The 18,579-nt window shown below is 50.0% G+C and overlaps 1 protein-coding gene across 2 annotated transcripts in view; it reads left to right on the forward strand.

Annotated features, from left to right (window-relative positions):
- Inpp5a (inositol polyphosphate-5-phosphatase A) overlaps positions 1-18,579 on the forward strand; it is a 184,774-nt gene that overhangs the window by 144,991 nt on the left and 21,204 nt on the right. For both annotated transcript variants that reach the window (XM_076912658.1, XM_034512594.2), the window contains exons 10-11: positions 17,879-17,974; positions 18,074-18,148. In XM_076912658.1, coding sequence (XP_076768773.1) covers positions 17,879-17,974; positions 18,074-18,148 — 171 coding nt within the window. The remainder of the gene's footprint in view (positions 1-17,878; positions 17,975-18,073; positions 18,149-18,579) is intronic.

Consider the following 18,579-nt stretch of genomic DNA (forward strand, 5'->3'; position numbering starts at 1 on the left):
CTGCCTGTGGAAATCTCTCTCACTGTGTCCAAAGCTGCTCAGATTATACCAGGAGGCAGGGTCTTCACTGAAGGTCCCCATTCCATTCAGGTAGCAACCAGAGGCTGGAAGACTCATTCCCCAGACCCCTACTCTCTTGTTCCTGAGTTCTGAGCTGAGTTGCCAACTTGCTGCTGGAGGCCAGCAGTTCTGATGCACACAGTGGTTTCCCTACCTCTCCAAAAGCCCTACTTAGGTAGGCAGGCTAGTATAGAATAAAAGACTCTTAGAAGACCAACACCAGTAGACTCAGAGCTGCTTGTGTTTGGGGGAAGTTCAGAGAAGCTTCTTCACACTAGACTTTTCCTTTTGAGTAGAATACAGAGAAAGCCAGTCTGGACAGACTCAGAACAGCTAATGAGCACTTTCCAAATCTGCCCTTAAGGGTGTGCTTCTGTGAGAGGCTGTGTGGGTAAGTGAACATGTAGATATTCCATACAGTAGAGCCTGCGTGTAAACCCAGGAAGGAGCTCACCAGAACCATTAGCTTTTCTGCCTGTCCTGTGTCTCCTTATAGTGCCTGGGCAGAGTTGCAGATTTGGTTATCATCAAAAAGCATTTTATATTTGGTTATCATCATAACAAAGCCAGTAAATGCCCAGAGGTCATCAGTCTGCCCTGTATCACATAGCTTTCTATTAGCTTCCAGAGCTGTGTTGGCTGCTTTGGTGAGCTGGAGGCAGGGAGACTGGTAGGCCAAGTGATAGTGGAACTGCATCAGGCACCCCTGCATGGTGCGTGGGAGACACCCTGCCTTCCTGCTGCCTCTCCTTTGCTATGGTTAGAGTATGATGGAGACTGGAGAATGGTCTGTGAGGACTTACAGAAAGTACCAGATCTCACCTTGCTGCTCAGGCCACGGGGGCCTTTTCTCAAGATATGGATGCATGGTTTTGTGTTTCAGGGGTGCCAAATACCTCTGTGAGACGTCAGGGGTTCTCAAAACTCATCAATCAGTGTTGCCTTTTGGTCTGTCACAGGACTGTTGGCCTGTATGGAGATCTGCTGGGTTTTAGATATGTCTGGAGCTCTGACTGAGCCTCACTGGCCTCGTGGAGGACATTTATGTCATCTGCTGGCAGATTGATGCATCTGCAAAGTTACCCAAGTCACCTGCAGTCTTCTGATTTTAAAGAAGGCACTGTTTAGAGAGAAGTTTCCCAGGGAAGGGTGGCTTCTACTTCAGCGGAAGTCTCGCTGGAGATGTCTGCTGCTGGCCCCTTTCGTGGACATTGTCCTTAGTCATGCCTGAGCAGGTGGTATTAACTACTGCAGTGACATTGCTGCACCATTTCTTACAGGAAGCATGGCCTTGAGCATCCAAACAGCTAAGGAGCCAGATTTCTAGTTTTATTTTTCCCAGGCTTTACAGAGCCAAGTGGCTGGGCTAGCCCGTGCCAGGCCTGTGTGAAGTTTTAGCACCTTTGTATTTGAGGAAGTGTCCCCATGGCCTTACTATCATGTTGTACTTGGATTCAGCTTCTTTACCCAATGAAGAAAATGTCTTTATTCATCATGGAAACCCAGTTCTGGGAGGTCCACAGTGCAAGGTCTCCAGCCAGAGACCCAACTTGTCTTTGCAGTGCTCCACCTGCGGCACTGTCCCACTCAAGACAGGGGGCAGCACTGATCTTCTGTGCAGATTCCCACAGAAGGAACAGGCAATGTCTCCAGCAATGGAGAGAGGACCCAACAGTGCAGAGGAATCTCTTCAGCCATAAGTAAGGTGATAGTGTCAAGTCTCTTTGAAGTACCTGCTGTCTTTGTGCCAGTCACCTCCAGGTATTAGAAGACACATAGAAGAAGGGATATACATGCTATGCTCACTATGGGCTCTGGGCCTTCCCTGAGGAGAACCTGTTGCAGCCATGTGTCTGTTGTGGGGTGCTTTCCTTATGTTCACCCTTGGCCACCGTTTCCCATGAGGGTAACTAAGCATTGGTGTGAGTAGTCGTTATCAGCTTTGTTGGACTTTTGTGAATAGCACTTTCTCCAGTTTCCTTCTCAAAGCCACTGGGATGGGACAGGATAGCCTTGGTGGCTGTAATACCCCCCCAAAAAGCCTCCTCCTCAGGATGTTCCCCACAGCAGAGCATTGAGGTCATTGGCACTGGGCACTTGCTGGACTGTTCTGCAACCTGATGACTGGCTCTTCCCTCAATCACTGACCTTGGTGAACATCTCTTCCCACTTTAGAAGCCTGGAGCTCCTTCTTTCCACTATTAGTCTGGCACTTGCAAAGGAGTGGGAGGGCAATCAGTAGCTCTTACACAGTTTATTTGCTCAATAAATAAATGAATATAGTTAGATCTGCATATTAATTCCTGGAGAGGATTTGAAGCTCTTTAAAACATGGATAGCAGATTTTCATTCAGCCAATAAAGCATACTATTGCATTTTGAATATACTTTATTATGTAAGTAAGCAAATAGTAAATAATGTGGAAAACTTTTTAGTGTAGGTTTTTAAGCTCATTTAGTGAAACAAAGCCCATTTCACTCTGGGATTAAAGACCATGTATCCTTGTTACCAGCCCAGTATGAAAATTCTGTGGCATGTGGTCCCACTACCTGCCTTGAGAGGCCTGTCCCATCACACTTCCCAGGCCAACTGTTCTGTCTACTGTCTCGCTCTACTGTATGGACTCTTCTATCTCCTCCCCACCTAGGACCACCTAAGGATCCACAGGAATCGTGCAGCCCAGCCAAACCATGCTCACCAGAGAACGGTCTATGATAGCTTTTGTGACCCTTGACTAAAACCCCAGACCATAGACAGGCCACTCGGAGTGCTGGTCCTTCCCTCTTATCATTTCTTGATGGAAAGGCCCCAGATGCTTCAATATACATGCCTGCAGAGCAGCCATGGCCCAAGTCCTCTTACAAATTTCTGTACCCTTATTTCCTCCAGGTCACTTCCAAGTGACTTCCATATTTCTGAAAGATAGAGTAAGAAATGGGTAGAATAACAAATCAGAGTAGTCACAGACAGACTCGGCCATAGGAGACAGATGTGCTGCTCAGAACACAGGATGCCCTGTAGAAAGGTGTCCTCTGGGAAAGCTGTCCCAGGCCTGCCAGTAGCTGGTGCCTGAGATACCCAACACGCTGGTATGTCATCCACTGGTGGCTTCCCTCCCGAAATGAAAGTAGAGGTTGATTTTGATTTTCAGTGTTTGGCACAGCCTAGACTCTTTGCTTTGTGTTCTTAGTCCTCTGGGTTCCCACCCAGAACAGGGCCCCTCAGTGCTCCTGTCACCCTGGATAGGCAAGAAGATCCCAGTGTTTTAGGGAATATAGCCCATTTGATAGCCCTGCCCCCTGGGGTCTCACGCCATCACACTGGCTGGCAAGATTCATCAGAGGTTAATTAAATCCATCTCCAAAACAATGAAAGGCCAATGAGCTAAGCCCAATCTCAGTAAATTAAACGTGTTAAATGCAGCCATTGTTCATCCTGCAGAGAGGGTGGGCTCAGGCTCTAGGGTGCCTCCAGGAAGAGACCAGCCTCTAGGCTCTGGAAGCTCTTGGAGTACAGTAGAGACCTGCTTGTCACTTGCAGTGAGGGAGGAGTGTGGGGATGGGATGGGAGGGAGGCCTGTGAAAGGGGCTCTGTGTACAGGCACTGCCTCAGGAAGAGCAGCTTCTTATGTTTCAAATGCAAATTAATGCAAACATGCTTGCAGAGCAGAACTGAAAAGATGATACTGTGATCAAATTTGGCACCGCTTAAGCCATAATTAAAACATACACAAATTAAACACGATTATCCTGCCGTGTAACAGGACCACGAGTCATTACTCTAATTAATAATGCAGCCTCCGGCACAGTCCTGCTGCTGGGATTGCTTGGAGGGTATGTTTTATGCCTTGCACAGTGGCAACTGGCAGCTGGGTTGTTCAGCTGGCCATGGTGACGCAAAGGGCCAGCAGTGCCAGCCGCGCCTGTCTCTGCATGGTCTGGGCTCACCACACCTGCTGTCCATCATCTCCCCATCAGTGGTGATGATAGATGCATTTTTGGAAGCTGGTTGTCTTTTTCAAAATCCTGTTGCCAGTTGCTGACAACGACCTGCTTAGGTGCCAGCTATGCCTGTTTTAGAGCAGGGCCCAGCGAAGGTACCACTGTCTCAGCAGATGCCTTCCAGGAGAACTCCTGGGACACAGTGTAGAGTGGCACTGAGGTGGCTGCAGTGTTGCCTGTGCCAAATATGAAGAGCACTTCAAAGTTCCCCAGTGTCACACCCACAGTATGTCGAAGACCATTGCAACAGCAAGCTAACTCAGCCTGCCTGATATCCAGGCACTACTGGTATCTAGGAGCTCTTACAATGTCAGCCAGGGAGGTAATGTCGCACCTGATTATTTTGATGACTCTACAGGACCCCATCTGAGAGTCCCAGACTCTCAGACACTCTTGCCCTTGCCAGTGGTCTGTTTTGTGTGGGGTCCAGATGAAGTGCTGACTACCTATGATCCTTGGGTCCTTGTAAGAACACTCTGTGTGCCCCCATGTGCACAGCCCACAAGTTGTGTGGATATGTTCTAGACCATAGGAAAAGGGAAGGGGCTTGGAGCCGAGTGTCCACCAACATATCCCCAGGGGCTCAGTGAATAGGAGTGGCTGTAGGAACCATGTCCACCCTACTGTGTATGTGTAGCTATGTGAATTAAGTCCTGTTCCTCAGCAGTTTCAGTGGCTGGTCTTGATCTCATTCTTGCAAGCCTTGGCAGCCTTTTGTGATAGTGAGCTTTGCCTGTATTATAGAGAGTGATCAGTGGTCATTAAAGCTTGGGCTTCATGTCAAGTGGGCACTGCTGGGTTAGAGCCCAGTAGAGTTTCCACAGGATCTTCAGGACCTACTTCACCTGGTTAGCAGGCCTTAGAATTTATCGTAAGTCAAGAGGACAGGCAGATCTGTACCATGGCCCTCACCAGGTCTTGTAACACTTTGTATTACTAATTCAAGTTAGTTCCCTGCAGTGAGTCATAGTGCCAGCCCTTCTTCCTCTCTAGTCAGTGCTCCCTCAAGCCCAAGTGGACATTCTATTCCTCCTTTGCCTGCAGTAGACCGAGCACTCAGGAAGCCTGGGGCCTCAAAGAGGGTGCACACAAAGTACCACCCAATTTGAAGTCTTTAAAAAGTGATGGCAGCAACAGAATTCCTAATTAACATCGTTAGATGTTTAATGACTTCAGGAGACCTCGGGTCGGACCATTTCTGAATAAGGTTGGCAACATCAGCTGCATTGCAGTAAATTATAACAAGAGTTTAGATTTTATATTCAGAGTATTTACTTCTATGAAGATCAATTTGTATATGTTAGCCAGTGATTCTACCGTTTTACTATCCCAAGACTCTATTAAAGTAGCTAGATCTTTGAACTCCCTGATCAAGAAATTGGCTGCATACTCATGGCCTGCTCCAGCTTGAAAAACCTGTGGGGACTCTGTGTTCTGCTTCCTCTCTATTTTTCCCAGACTTGTGAGCCTGGGACCATCTGGAAGGAGTCCTGCTGCAGGTGTAGGCCTCCTGTATCAGGTAGAACCCCATTCTAAAAAGCTCAGGAAATCTTATAAAATCCTGTCCCTGGTTTTGTTGAGTCAGTCTGAACTGCTGGCCTCACTGAAGGTGGACTGATCAGCCGCCCACAGTCCTATAGCCACCAATCCACTCCCTGTTCTAAGGGAGGCAGTCTACTTCTTTGCCTCCCCACTCAGTAGAACACACTGAGCTATTTGAGAACTGGGGGACACTCAGGTGTGGGGTCAGTGAGGGTGCTTTATGTGCTGTGCTTTACTAGGCACCTGAGAACCTATAGATATGGCCTTGTGGGCCTGAGCTGCCACAGCTCCAGCGGTGGCTGCAATGCTGGTGTGCAGAGATGGCCACAAACAACTTCCCTATGGGACAAGACACCCACAGACTCCTACCTCGACTTCAAGGGAAATGGGAATGTGGCAGGGTTAACATTGAGAAGGTGTGTGTGTGTGTGTGTGTGTGTGTGTGTGTGTGTGTGTGTGTGTGTTCAAGATAAGAAAAGGTGGCAGAGTGAATTCACTACTGTCTATATGTGCCATTTAGTCACAAGTATGTATCAGACACAATTAGACCTGATGCAGATTAATCCTGGCCAGCTCTGTGGTGGCTTTTGCCTCTCTAAGGATGGCAGTATCTTTTCCATGTGGTGTCCTATGGATTAAAACTGTGTTCTCTGCCACAGTGGGCATAAAGAAGCAGTCAAGATGAGTATCTCTTCTATGTGTGCTGACTTCTGATTGGGGTGCAGTTTAGGTCAGAGAATTTGTCAGGATATTATCTTTATGTGATAAATGCAAATTTTAAAATCACCTGTTTCCATCTCGGAGCTATCAGTTGAGTTACTTGCCAGTAACCCTTATTTTCTGCTCTATGATAAGATTTAAAACAATGCCCATAGACACCAGCTGTCAAGGAATGGTTAGACAATGCTTGTGTGTGCTTTTAAATTCAGGTGGCTAGCCCAGGACTGTGGCAGACTATGAGGACTATGACAAGTTAACATTGAAATCCCTGGTGCCTGTTTCACAGTGGCCTGCATCTAAACCTAGAGCTTCAGCCACTGTTTTAATGGTGAGACAAAGGTGTTCTGGATCTGAGATGCCTGGCTCATGGGCTTACGGTGTCTAATCACCCTGTATTGGCAGCAGCAGAGGGGGACCTTTTTGGTTAATATTGCCAAGGAAATATTCCAAGGGAAAACATTATGTTAATTTAAGAGCAAATTATCTAGTAGAATCCAAATTTATATTAATGTTCTGTATTCTAAGAGAACTATCTTTAACCTACATAAAGGTTGTTCTTTGGGTCAATTCTGCATTTCAGAGAAATCAGTGTGAGCTTAGTGGGAAGGATTGTTCTTTGATGTGTTTCAAGGGATGTTGCTTAGGAGTCAGGCTGGCTGGGAGCTGCCTGCTGTCAGCCCCTTTCTGTCCTGCTGTCATCTCTGCTATGTGAAGCTGTGTGAAACTTGCTTGTGAGCTTTACTTCTGTCTATTTTCCTGACTGGAATTGAACTAAAAGCCTGAGATGGGAAGAAGGTTGAACCAGGATGGATATCCTCTGCACTGTGTGTGACCACCATTCCTGTGAGGAACATGCCATAGGCTCACATGCTCATGTCAAGGTCCTGGCTATACCTATATACAAGGGGCTGGGCTTCTTTGGCACAAGCAGGTTCTTGCCACACACCAGCTACTCTCTGGCTGGCTGCCTATAGTGGTCCAGGCTCATCATATGGGCTTCAGTTGTTTAAACCAGAAAGAAGTTCTCTTGTTCAGAATACTTCCAAGCCCATCATATCTACAAGTCACCCACAGCGAAAGCAGAGCCGTCATTGTTAGTGACCTGTGCCCTGCCAGTTGTGCCTTCTGACCCTGTGGGCCCTCTGTGCAGAGGCTGTGTGGTCAGAGAGATTGACAGTCACCTGCCGAGCAGGCAGAGGCTAGGAAAGCAAGTGATCTCAGCACAGCTCAGATTTCATGGGGAAACTTGTTCCCAGGTCAGCTGCACTAAGCACCTGCATGTGCCCACCTGTGCATGCCCCACAGCCAACAGTGGCATTGACTGATTAGAGTTCAGATGAGATGGGATATAGATGCCATATTTATAACTGAATGTGGATGCTGAAGGGGGTCTTGAGAGTGACAGCATGTGTGGACAGAGTCAGGGAAGCCTCACCCAACACAAGCAGTTCTGTGTCCCTGTAGTCCAGCCCTGCTGTATGCCAGCACCATGGGACAGGATCACTTTGCCCAGGAGCACAAACTTTCCTCAGAGTTGCTGCCACATTCGTAGCACAGTGGGAGACAACACAGCTGGTCCAACTTCACTTCCTGCCCTGCCCCACCTTGATCTGAAATGCTGCCTCTTGGGGGCTAAATGTGATTTAATTGTTGCCTGGAACCCAGAGTTTCTACATGGTTTTCCTGTTGTTAGTCACCACTGTTGTTGGAAGTCTCAGAGATTGTGGGTCAAATGTCAGTAAATTGTAGCGCTGTGAAGCAAAATTCATCTAGGAAATAGAGAACAGACTGGTGTGAGACACATAGTTCACACAGATGTGAGGCCCAGTACAGCTCATCCCTAAAACTTGTAATGTTGGTGTGGTCCTGACAGGATCCAATAGCATGCTGCTGGGACTGGCCTTCCTCCTCACTGCTGAAGACACTGCTTTAGGGCTCATTTCTTTTTAAAGCATTGGCTTTCAGACATTCCTAGGAACATCTGTGTGTGGCTGAAATTTGGCCAGCCACAGCCACAAGCACCCTCACCCCTTTGTCCCCAGGCCTTTGTTCCTGATTTCACGCTATCAGAGGGTCTGCATGTTTTCTTGCATGAAGTTGTCAGAGGAATAAAGGCTCAGGAACAGGGTCATGTTTAGAGGATGGGCATGAAAAATTGGCAAGATGTATCTCTAAGCCCACCCACCAGCTGTTGCCTGCAGTAAGCAAAAACAGGCCCATGTGAAGAGCAAGCACCTACACTATACCTGAGTGGGTCTAGCCTGAGCTCCACACCTTCCTCCCAGCAATCCCAATTTCCTTCTTTCCCTCACCATTCATAGGCACATGCAAAGCCTATGAGTGCTAGGCAGTCCATGTGCCTACGAGTCAAATACCATTTCAAGAGCAGGAGGCCACTAGCTGCTTTGTGTATCAGATGTACTTCTAGTTACAACATAGTACCAGTCATCCTACTGTCTCACACCATCTATGGAGAAGCCTCTGGAATTTGGTATGACCATCACAGAGTACCTTGGATGAGGATTGCAGGAAGCTAGCCTGAGGTTGCCAACAGATGGTTGTCCCCACCACCGTGGGAACCAGAACAGCACAGTTTTTAGTGGCATAGACTGTGATTGTGCCATAGGAGATAAAACAGAAGTGCCAAGCAAGACTCTACTAAGGAGAAGCTGTTGGTCTTGGTCATCTCTAGATGGGTTTCACAAAGGTGGAGTTGCAGCTGCCCTGCCTACAACGGCTCCATCCAAGCTATTGAGGCCAGGTTCTGAATCCCAGGCAGGCTGGCGATGCTGCCTCAGGAATGTACCCACAGGGTCCTGTGAAGTAAGAGACCAGGCACATCATAGCTTCAAGGAGTAGGCTTGCTTTGACATCTCACTTTTTAGTTGTTTTTTCCTCTGAGGAGTTGTTTGTTACTTGGGTGGCCCTCAAATCTAAGAACCAGCCTGTCCAGTTCTGAGTGGTGTCTTTGCACCCTTGGCTTGGCAGCTTTGCTGATTTCGCAAAGCAGCCAGTATCTGCAGCAAGGAAGTCTGGAATCTTTGGTTCTGCTTGCTCATAAAGTAGTCATTGAAACACCTGGTCTCTGGATGCTACAAATGGAGTTGCAGGCATGGTTCCCTTCAGGTTCTACTTGGGGTGGGGAGTGCCTGATCCTCTCGGGGTGATTTAACTCCAATTCTGCCCTGGAATGGCTCTCTTGCTGCCCGTGATGTTTGAGGGTGGGAGCACTGCTTTGTGATTAACTCTTGACCCCCTACCCCACAAGCCCCCTTGAAGCGGGGGAGAAAGCATGGCCAGGAGGCTCTGGGTTTTTTAACAGCCAGAGGACATCTGGCCTCTGGTTTTCATCTGCTGACTAAAGTCAGGATTAAACCTTGCCCCTATAGCTTTGTGCAGCTACTCGTGAGTGACAGGCTACCTTAGACAATGGAGGCGTCAACCCCTCCCAGAGCACAGTCCTGTGCTGGACAATGGAGTATGTGGTAGCTTTGCAAAGTCCAGAACTGTCCACCAATCTGTCTATGTCTCTCCTGGGACAAATTCTGAGAGATGTTGTGCCCTGGCAAGCAATCCCAGAGACAAGCTCATGCTGGCTGTGCCCCCCCTCCCACATAGTCAGGGTGGCTGCAGGTCTTAATGCTGACCAGCCTGTAGTTGGTTGGCTTAAGCCCTAGCTGAGGACTAGGACCTCTATCCCCTCAAAGAATTCTTCCCCTGCCCAGGCAGGATCAGTCCTGGGATGTCCCATCCCTCTGCAGAGATGCCAAGGAACCCATCCTGAGATGGGCACCCATCCTGAGAAGTTTATGCATCTAGCCACCAGCAGATAACCTGGTCTGAGTACCAAGCAAACATCGTACAGCCACTGCGGGCTGTGGTGGTGCACACTTTAAATCTCACCACTCCAGAGGCAGTGGCAGGTGGATCTCTGTAAGTTTGAAGCCAGCCTGGTCACACACACACACACACACACACACACACACACACACACACACGCGCGCGCGCGCGCGCGCGCCTTTAATGCTTAGTATGCACAGGACCTGCACAGTTTCAAGCCAGACAGGATCCCAGCACTGAGAAGAGGAAGTGGACAGGAGCTCCTATCTTAACCAAGAAGCTATCTCTACGTGGCAACTGTTCGTAAAGGAAAAATGAGTCCCACTGAGTGTATAGACCACACTGCAGGGAAGGCCCCATGCCCAGCAGTAGATGGCCAACACAAAATAAACTTGGTGGTGTCTTTGTAGATCTTTTTTTTTTGCTCTCAAATTGCTTTGTTTGATTATTTATCTTACTGGTCTTTTGTTTATATATTATAGCTTCTAATTTTGTATTTTTATGGTTTTTTTTGTAGGTGTGTTTGTGTTTCTTATTCTTTTCATTTCTTACTCTGATTTGTTTGCTCTTTAGTTTTTCCTGTTTGTTTTCTAAAGAGAGAGAAAAAGAAGGTGTAGAACTGAGTGGGTAAGGAGGATCAGAGAGGGAGTGGGGGAGGGAAAACCATGGTCAGAATATATTATGTGAATTTTCAATAAAAATATAATAAAACTTTCACCAGGTAAGAATCTGGGGTCAGAGCACATCACTGTATAAAAATTGGTATTTCTGGACCCACTGTTTCTGGAGGCCTTTAACCAGGACAACAAATCCTGCTCTACCACTCTTCTCTGGATGCTTCCTCTACAGCATTAGTTATCACTTCTGGTGCCAGATGTGATACTACCTGGAACTCCTGTAGACATCCACAGCTCCCAGAGCTGGCTTCTCACCATGGGGAAACCTTCAGCAGGATCCAACAAAATGTGATATTAACTACTCCTGCCTTGGAGGTGTACTCTCAGCCCAGAAACCCAAGTCATCCCTGGACCTACACATCCTGCAACCCCAGCCGGGCACCCACAGAGTGGGGCGTGGTCCCAGCTATAGATGGAGGTTGAGGCTGAGTGTCTCAGGCCTTAGGGATGGGGTAGTGACAAAAGCCATGCTGCCCATGCTCCATGAGGAGTGGCTTTAACATAGATACACTTACTATATACTCCTTGGTGAACAAAATAGGCAAGTTGGAGGCACCTTTGAATTTTCTCTGCCTCTGAGGAGTGAGCCCCTGGGTCTCAGCTGCTGTGTATACCTGTTTCTATTCTGGCTTCTCATGAGCCATGGGGGGTAGGCGCCTCTCAGTTCAGTCCTGGTGCAGCCACTTTCCATGTTAGCTCTCTGCCATACCCACCACCCTTCCCACATCACTGTTCCCTTACCTCAGTCCCACTGTCTCAGTCTATCGACAGGGCTCCTTATGACTCTCCCTGATTCCCGAAGTCCCATCTTTGCACTCAGACTCCTGCAGAGCCCCAGCCTACCTTTTTTCAGGCTGGGGACTTCCCCCAGTCCTCCATCTGCTTTTCTATAACTGGCTCTTAATTCTCCAAGAAGCTCATTAGTTACCTGCCTGATACCCAGTCAGTTTTAAGGTGCTGTGACCACCTGGCTTCCTGAAAAACCCCACAGTGTAGCAAGGAGGCTTATGCAGCATGTCCAGGTGACCGATGGACACAGGGCTACAGTGCCCACTCCAGCCCTAGCACCAGAGACCATAGAGAATGGTGCTGAAACTTGACCCAGGAGTCCCTGTCTGCCTAGTCTAGGGCTACATGAGCCTTTCAAAACCCAGCCTAGGGAACTCACCATTTGCCATGGCAAGATACAGAGAGGAACCTATCCAGTGAAGGCTGTTCCAGATGGATGCTGGACTCTTTTAGCTGCTGACAGCGTGCACCAGTATGCTTTTCAAAGATTTCTGTTGGTTTTGGAGGAAGCTGTGTTGGATACTGCAGAGAAGCTGCAATGTGCCTTGATTTGTGTTCTGCAGCTTAGCAGCTAGGGGACAGCCCAGTAGGATGCACTCACACTGAGCTTAGAGCTGCCTTGCTTGGCTTCCATTGCTGACAGAAAGTTTTTAAAATCTCTTTATGTGTTTTCACAATATGCCTCAACCGTCATTATCAAGATTATCTACCAAAATTGCAAGCATGCTTAAAACCTCCCCAGGTCACAAAAGCAGACTCTAAAGTGTCTAGAGGACATAGGAAGGTTATCCTGGGCCTGAGAAGTCACTTCCTTGGGCGATAGCTACACCCTCCCCTGCCCTATAAGGAAAAATTGTGAGAAGGGCCTTGTTTGGGCCGGAATCTGATTATTGGAGGTTGGAGGCCAGCTGAGGCTGGCTGTCACTATCTAACCTCAGGTATATGTGTGTGTCAAAAAGCACAGGTAAGGAGCAGTGAAGTGGCTCAGCGGGAAAGGGTGCTTGGCCAGCCACTGTGGCTGACGACCTGAGTTTCATCCCAGGGACACAAATGGTAGAAGAGAAGCACTGACTCACAAACACTGTTCTTTGGTCTCTGCATGGGTGCAGTGACACACACACCTACTCATGTGTGCACACACACAAGTTGATAAATGTCATTTTAAAAAGGGGTTTTGTTGCTTGTTTGTTTGTTTGTTTGTTTGTTTGTTTGTTTTTGCAGAGGGAGGCAGAGGCAGGCAGTTCTCTGAGTTCAAGGCCAGGCCTGGTCTATAGATTAATATCTAGGACAGCTAGAGAGCTGTGTAATAGAGAGGCCCCATCTCACTAGATAGGTAGGTAGGTAGGTAGATAGATAGATAGATAGATAGATAGATAGACAGACAGACAGACAGACAGATAGATAGATAGGAAATAGATGTCAGAGTTTTTAAAAGAAAGCATGGGTAATTTTTTCTTTTTCTAAACAGACTAACATCTGAAAGACTTGGTCTGCTGTTAAAACCAACAGGCTATTTGCCCTTAATAGAGTTTTGATCTCTGTGAGGAGTGTTGGTGACAGCTAAGTGGAGGGAAATGAACAGATTTAGTCCCTGGGATGAGTTGAGCAATGCATGCACATGAGGGCATCTGATTACTGGGTAGCTTTGTGCAAATCTAATGAGCTGTAAAAATCGTGTGGTTTGATAGCACAAGAAACAGTTGTCTGCTGCTGTCATCAGTATCCCGTGCTTGGGGACGCCAGACTAGGCATCATGATTTGATACCTGTCTAAGCAAGAAGAAACCAGAAATGGCAGGTGAACATCCTTGGCACATGGGTGATTCTAGCATATTCTAGGAGACAAAACAGTCCTTTGAGAGCTAAGCCACCTCTTCTATTGCCATATGATGCAGCCATTGGTGATAAAAATAGATCTTAGATGGCTTTTTAAAAATAGCATTTGAGGTATTTCTTCTCTTTTCAAAAGAGTAAAATCCCTTCCTTAGGTTGAGCCGGAAAGGCTGGGCCTGGCAGCTTTCTGCATGAGTGGTCACGACTTCCAGGGCTTGAAAGGCCAAGAGAAGGCCACTTTGCCTGCTCATTCCTGATGGAGCCTTTACAACCTGTGAATGGGGAGGTTCCATGGGAAGGGGTGTGGGAGAAAGGGGCGGGGTGGCTGGCCCTTGCACAGCTCTGGGGGACCTTCAGATGTTGATCCTTTGGGAGCTGCCAGCTTGGTGAGATAAAGCAGGGTTTTTAACAGTTGAGGGCAGATGCCTTCAAGGAGACACAACTATGAATTTCCTGAACCGTCCTGCAGTGGCCACAATGGCCCTCTGCCTGCCCCCACCCAGAGCCTTCCTCCATTCATAGAAAGCAGCTTAAGCCACTTAAGCGCATTAGCATCAGGATGGGCCAGGACCTCCATGGGATGTAGGGGGTTGGGTGGCCTTGATGCCCCTGGTTGTTTGGGTCCTTGTCCTAATCCTCCACAGTTGCAAGGCAGCCAGACTGATTTGTGACACAGAGTCCAAAAGCCACTTTGGGGCTTGGCTGGGTTAGCTGATCTGTGTCCTGAATGTCAATGGCCTGGCCTGGAGTGTGTTTTGAAAGTGTCAGGTTTGGGCTGAGTTTTGCCACACATAGGACTGGCTCTGTTCACCCCTTACCCTCATCTACCTGTAGCTATGTTGGCACAGCTGCCTGGGAGCACCTAGGGGTTTGTGCCCAATGGTGTCTGATACCTCAGTGGACCCCAGGCAGGAATGAGGCTGCAGAGTCCTGAGCTTAAGCAGTTCTCTGGGATACTTGCAGTATAGACCCCCAAGGGATCCTGCCATACAGAGACCTTAAAATGTTAAGTACTTCCAGTAAGCTGATCTCCTTTTAACTAAAACTAACTCTTTAAAAAAAAAAAAAAAAAAAGTAAGTTTCTTTTATATATGACCCAGTTGTAGACTGTCAGTAGCCCCAATTCATTCTTCCTATAATCCCAGCCCAGGTGACAAAGTTCTTGTTTCCTGTTTGACTTGGTTGTTTGAACATATTTTGTATAATTGACCTGTTGACAGGGAAAGTAGCCATTCCCTTCCTCTTCGCCATCAAGGCAGGAAGCAGTTACTTGAACTTTCATTCGTCCAACAGGTGCTTTGCCATTGTCTCTAGGAGTCTTATGCTGCCTTGTCATCTGTTTAAATGTCTCGTTTTCATCGTCCTTGTTAGCTCCAGGCCCCTGTGGTGTATATTTTGGGGTGGGGTGTATGTGTGTGTATGTGAGGTTGTAGTTCCTGTGCCTGGTGAGGTGGAGTGGCAGTCCCAAACTTTGTCTTGCTTTTGGGGAATGACCTTATTGACCTCTTCCTGCATGCATTTAGATTAATTCAAACAGACAGGAACTTAATTTTATCAAGCAATGCTCTGGCTGGTTGCTTTTGGGCCAGGCCCATGAAAGACCACACAGCCAAGCATTCGACAAAGTTGGTGGTCACTCCATAACCACCCTTCCTTTGGTGGAACAGGCTGGCTGAGCATCTGCAGACTTCATGTCTTGTCATGTCCTTGTCACACGCTACCCTCAGTTTTCCTGACTCCTGTCCAGAGCCCAGGACTTACTATCAGAGTCTCCTGAGATTTGACCTTTAGACCATCCACAGGCATAGTGCCTGTGCCAAGACTCATACTACAACTTGATAGCCTCAACCTGCCCCACAGGGCATGAGGAAGTGCAGGGTAGCCAGCAACAGCAAGGAGCAGCCCCATTGAAGGGTTCAACTTGTTGCCTAGCATGGGCACTGCTAACCAAGCCTCGCTTTTTGTGGAAGCATGAGGACACTCTATCTGTGCTGCGCCATCAGCTACACTCAGCCAGGACCTTGTGCAGTCTGGTGGGAGGCCTCCTGAAGAAGAGCTCGCAAGGACTGTCAAACTAGACTCCTGGAATGGATGTGAAACCTCTGTGTCCATCAACACTGATCCCCTTTCCCTTCCTTCCCCTTCTTCCCCTTCCCCTTCCCCTTCCCCTTCCCCTTCCCCTTCCCCTTCCCCTTCCCCTTCCCCTTCCCCTTCTTCCCCTTCCCCTTCCCCTTCTTCCCCTTCCCCTTCTTCCCCTTCCCCTTCTTCCCCTTCCCCTTCCCCTTCTTCCCCTTCCCCTTCTTCCCCTTCCCCTTCTTCCCCTTCCCCTTCTTCCCCTTCCCCTTCTTCCCCTTCCCCTTCCCCTTCCCCTTCCCCTTCCCCTTCCCCTTCCCCTTCCCCTTCCCCTTCCCCTTCCCCTTCCCCTTCCCCTTCCCCTTCCCCTTCCCCTTCCCCTTCTTCCCCTTCCCCTTCCCCTTCTTCCCCTTCCCCTTCTTCCCCTTCCCCTTCCCCTTCCCCTTCTTCCCCTTCCCCTTCTTCCCCTTCCCCTTCTTCCCCTTCCCCTTCCCCTTCCCCTTCCCCTTCCCCTTCCCCTTCCCCTTCCCCTTCCCCTTCCCCTTCCCCTTCTTCCCCTTCCCCTTCCCCTTCCCCTTCCCCTTCCCCTTCCCCTTCTTCCCCTTCCCCTTCTTCCCCTTCCCCTTCTTCCCCTTCCCCTGCCCCGTCCCCTTACCAATCTCACGTCCGGTGTTTCCCTTTCCCCTTCTCCCTTCACCTTCTTCCCCTTCCCCTTCTTCCCCTTCCCCTTCTTCCCCTTCCCCTTCTTCCCCTTCCCCTTCCCTTCCCCTTCTTCCCCTTCCCCTTCCCCTTCCCCTTCCCCTTCCCCTTCCCCTTCCCCTTCCCCTTCCCCTTCTTCCCCTTCCCCTTCTTCCCCTTCCCCTTCTTCCCCTTCCCCTTCTTCCCTTCCCCTTCTTCCCCTTCCCCTTCCCCTTCCCCTTCCCCTTCCCCTTCCCCTTCCCCTTCCCCTCCCCCGTCCCCTTCCCCTTCCTCCCCTTCCCCTTCGTCCCCGTCCCCTTCCCCTTCTTCCCCTTCCCCTTCTTCCCCTTCCCTTTCTTCCCCTTCCCCTTCCCCTTCTTCCCTTCCCCTTCCCCTTCTTCCCCTTCCCCTTCTTCCTCTTCCCCTTCCCCTTCCCCTTCCCCTTCCCCTTCCCCTTCTTCCCCTTCCCCTTCCCCTTCTTCCCCTTCCCCTTCTTCCCCTTCCCCTTCCCCTTCCCCTTCCCCTTCTTCCCTTCCCCTTCTTCCCCTTCCCCTTCTTCCCTTCCCCTTCCCCTTCCCCTTCCCCTTCCCCTTCCCCTTCCCCTTCCCCTTCCCCTTGCCCTTCCCCTTCCCCTCCTTCCCCTTCCCCTTCCCCTTCCCCTTCCCCTTCCCCTTCCCCTTCTTCCCCTTCCCCTTCTTCCCCTTCCCCTTCTTCCCCTTCCCCTTCTTCCCCTTCCCTTCCCCTTCCCCTTCCCCTGCCCCTGCCCCTTTCCCTTCCCCTTCTTCCCCTTCCCCTTCTTCCCCTTCCCCTTCTTCCCCTTCCCCTTCTTCCCCTTCCCCTTCCCCTTCCCCTTCTTCCCCTTCCCCTTCCCCTTCCCCTTCCCCTTCCCCTTCCCCTTCCCCTTCCCCTTCTTCCCCTTCCCCTTCTTCCCCTTCCCCTTCTTCCCCTTCCCCTTCTTCCCCTTCCCCTTCTTCCCCTTCCCCTTCCCCTTCCCCTTCCCCTTCCCCTTCCCCTTCCCCTTCCCCTTCCCCTTCCCCTTCCCCTTCCCCTTCTTCCCCTTCCCCTTCTTCCCCTTCCCCTTCTTCCCCTTCCCCTTCTTCCCCTTCCCCTTCTTCCCCTTCCCCTTCTTCCCCTTCCCCTTCCCCTTCTTCCCCTTCCCCTTCCCCTTCCGCCCCCTCCCCCTCTTCCCCCCCCCCTTCCCCTTCCCCGTCCCCTTCCCCTTCCCCTTCCCCTTCCCCATCCCCTTCTTCCCCTTCCCCTTCCCCTTCCCCTTCCCCTTCCCCTTCCCCTTCCCCTTCCCCTTCCCCTTCCCCTTCCCCTTCCCCTTCTTCCCCTTCCCCTTCCCCTTCCCCTTCTTCCCCTTCCCCTTCCCCTTCCCCTTCCCCTTCCCCTTCCCCTTCCCCTTTCCCTTCTTCCCCTTCCCCTTCTTCCCCTTCCCCTTCTTCCCCTTCCCCTTCCCCTTCCCCTTCCCCTTCCCCTTCTTCCCCTTCCCCTTCTTCCCCTTCCCCTTCCCCTTCCCCTTCCCCTTCCCCTTCCCCTTCCCCTTCCCCTTCCCCTTCTTCCTTCCATTGGTGACACTGGGAAACTGCTGATTATGGGCCCTGGGTAATGGCATCTGGGGAGTGAGTGGACAGGCTGGGACTAAGCGTCCTTGTCTCTTTTGCAGACACTCTGCACAAAGGCCACAATGCAGACAGTGCGAGCTGCCGACACCAATGAGGTTGTAAAGTTAATATTTCGGGAGTCAGACAATGACCGGAAGGTAAGTAAGTGGCTCATTGCTAAGGGTGGCCAGCCACCCACCGCACCTGGTCTGCAGAGTGGGGCTGTGCAGGGCACTGAGGCATCTCTGACCCCACAGGTCGTGCTCCAGTTGGAAAAGAAGCTCTTCGACTACTTCAACCAGGATGTCTTCCGGGACAACAATGGCACTGCGGTAAGTTTTGTTTTAAGGCATATGTGTGGTCACCCTGGCTCGACCCCTTGAGACAGTCCCGGCCCTGGAGTATCATCAGCACCTCTACACATGTTCAGGCCACCTAGAGTTCAGCTTCTAAGCCCAGGCTCTGGGGTGACTTAGTGGGAGTGACTTGTAGGGCTGGGGCTGGGTCAGGCTAAACTAGGCTGCCAGAATTATCAGGGTCAATGGACAGCATAGAGCTCCTGTGACCCATGAGCACTGCAATCTTCGAGTGAGAGAGGTGGTGTCCTGCCTGCTACTGTGTAAACTGGGGAGTCCCTGGCCTCAGGTATGCAGCAGGGGCTTGGAACTCCATTTTAAATAGAGAGAATTTTATCCTATTTACTGGATACCAGCTATGGCCTCCACTGGGGGAAGCAGGTAGGAGATGAGCCACCTTGTCCTGA

Source organism: Arvicanthis niloticus, chromosome 1 (assembly GCF_011762505.2).
Source record: "Arvicanthis niloticus isolate mArvNil1 chromosome 1, mArvNil1.pat.X, whole genome shotgun sequence".
Classification (NCBI taxonomy): Eukaryota; Metazoa; Chordata; class Mammalia; order Rodentia; family Muridae; genus Arvicanthis; species Arvicanthis niloticus.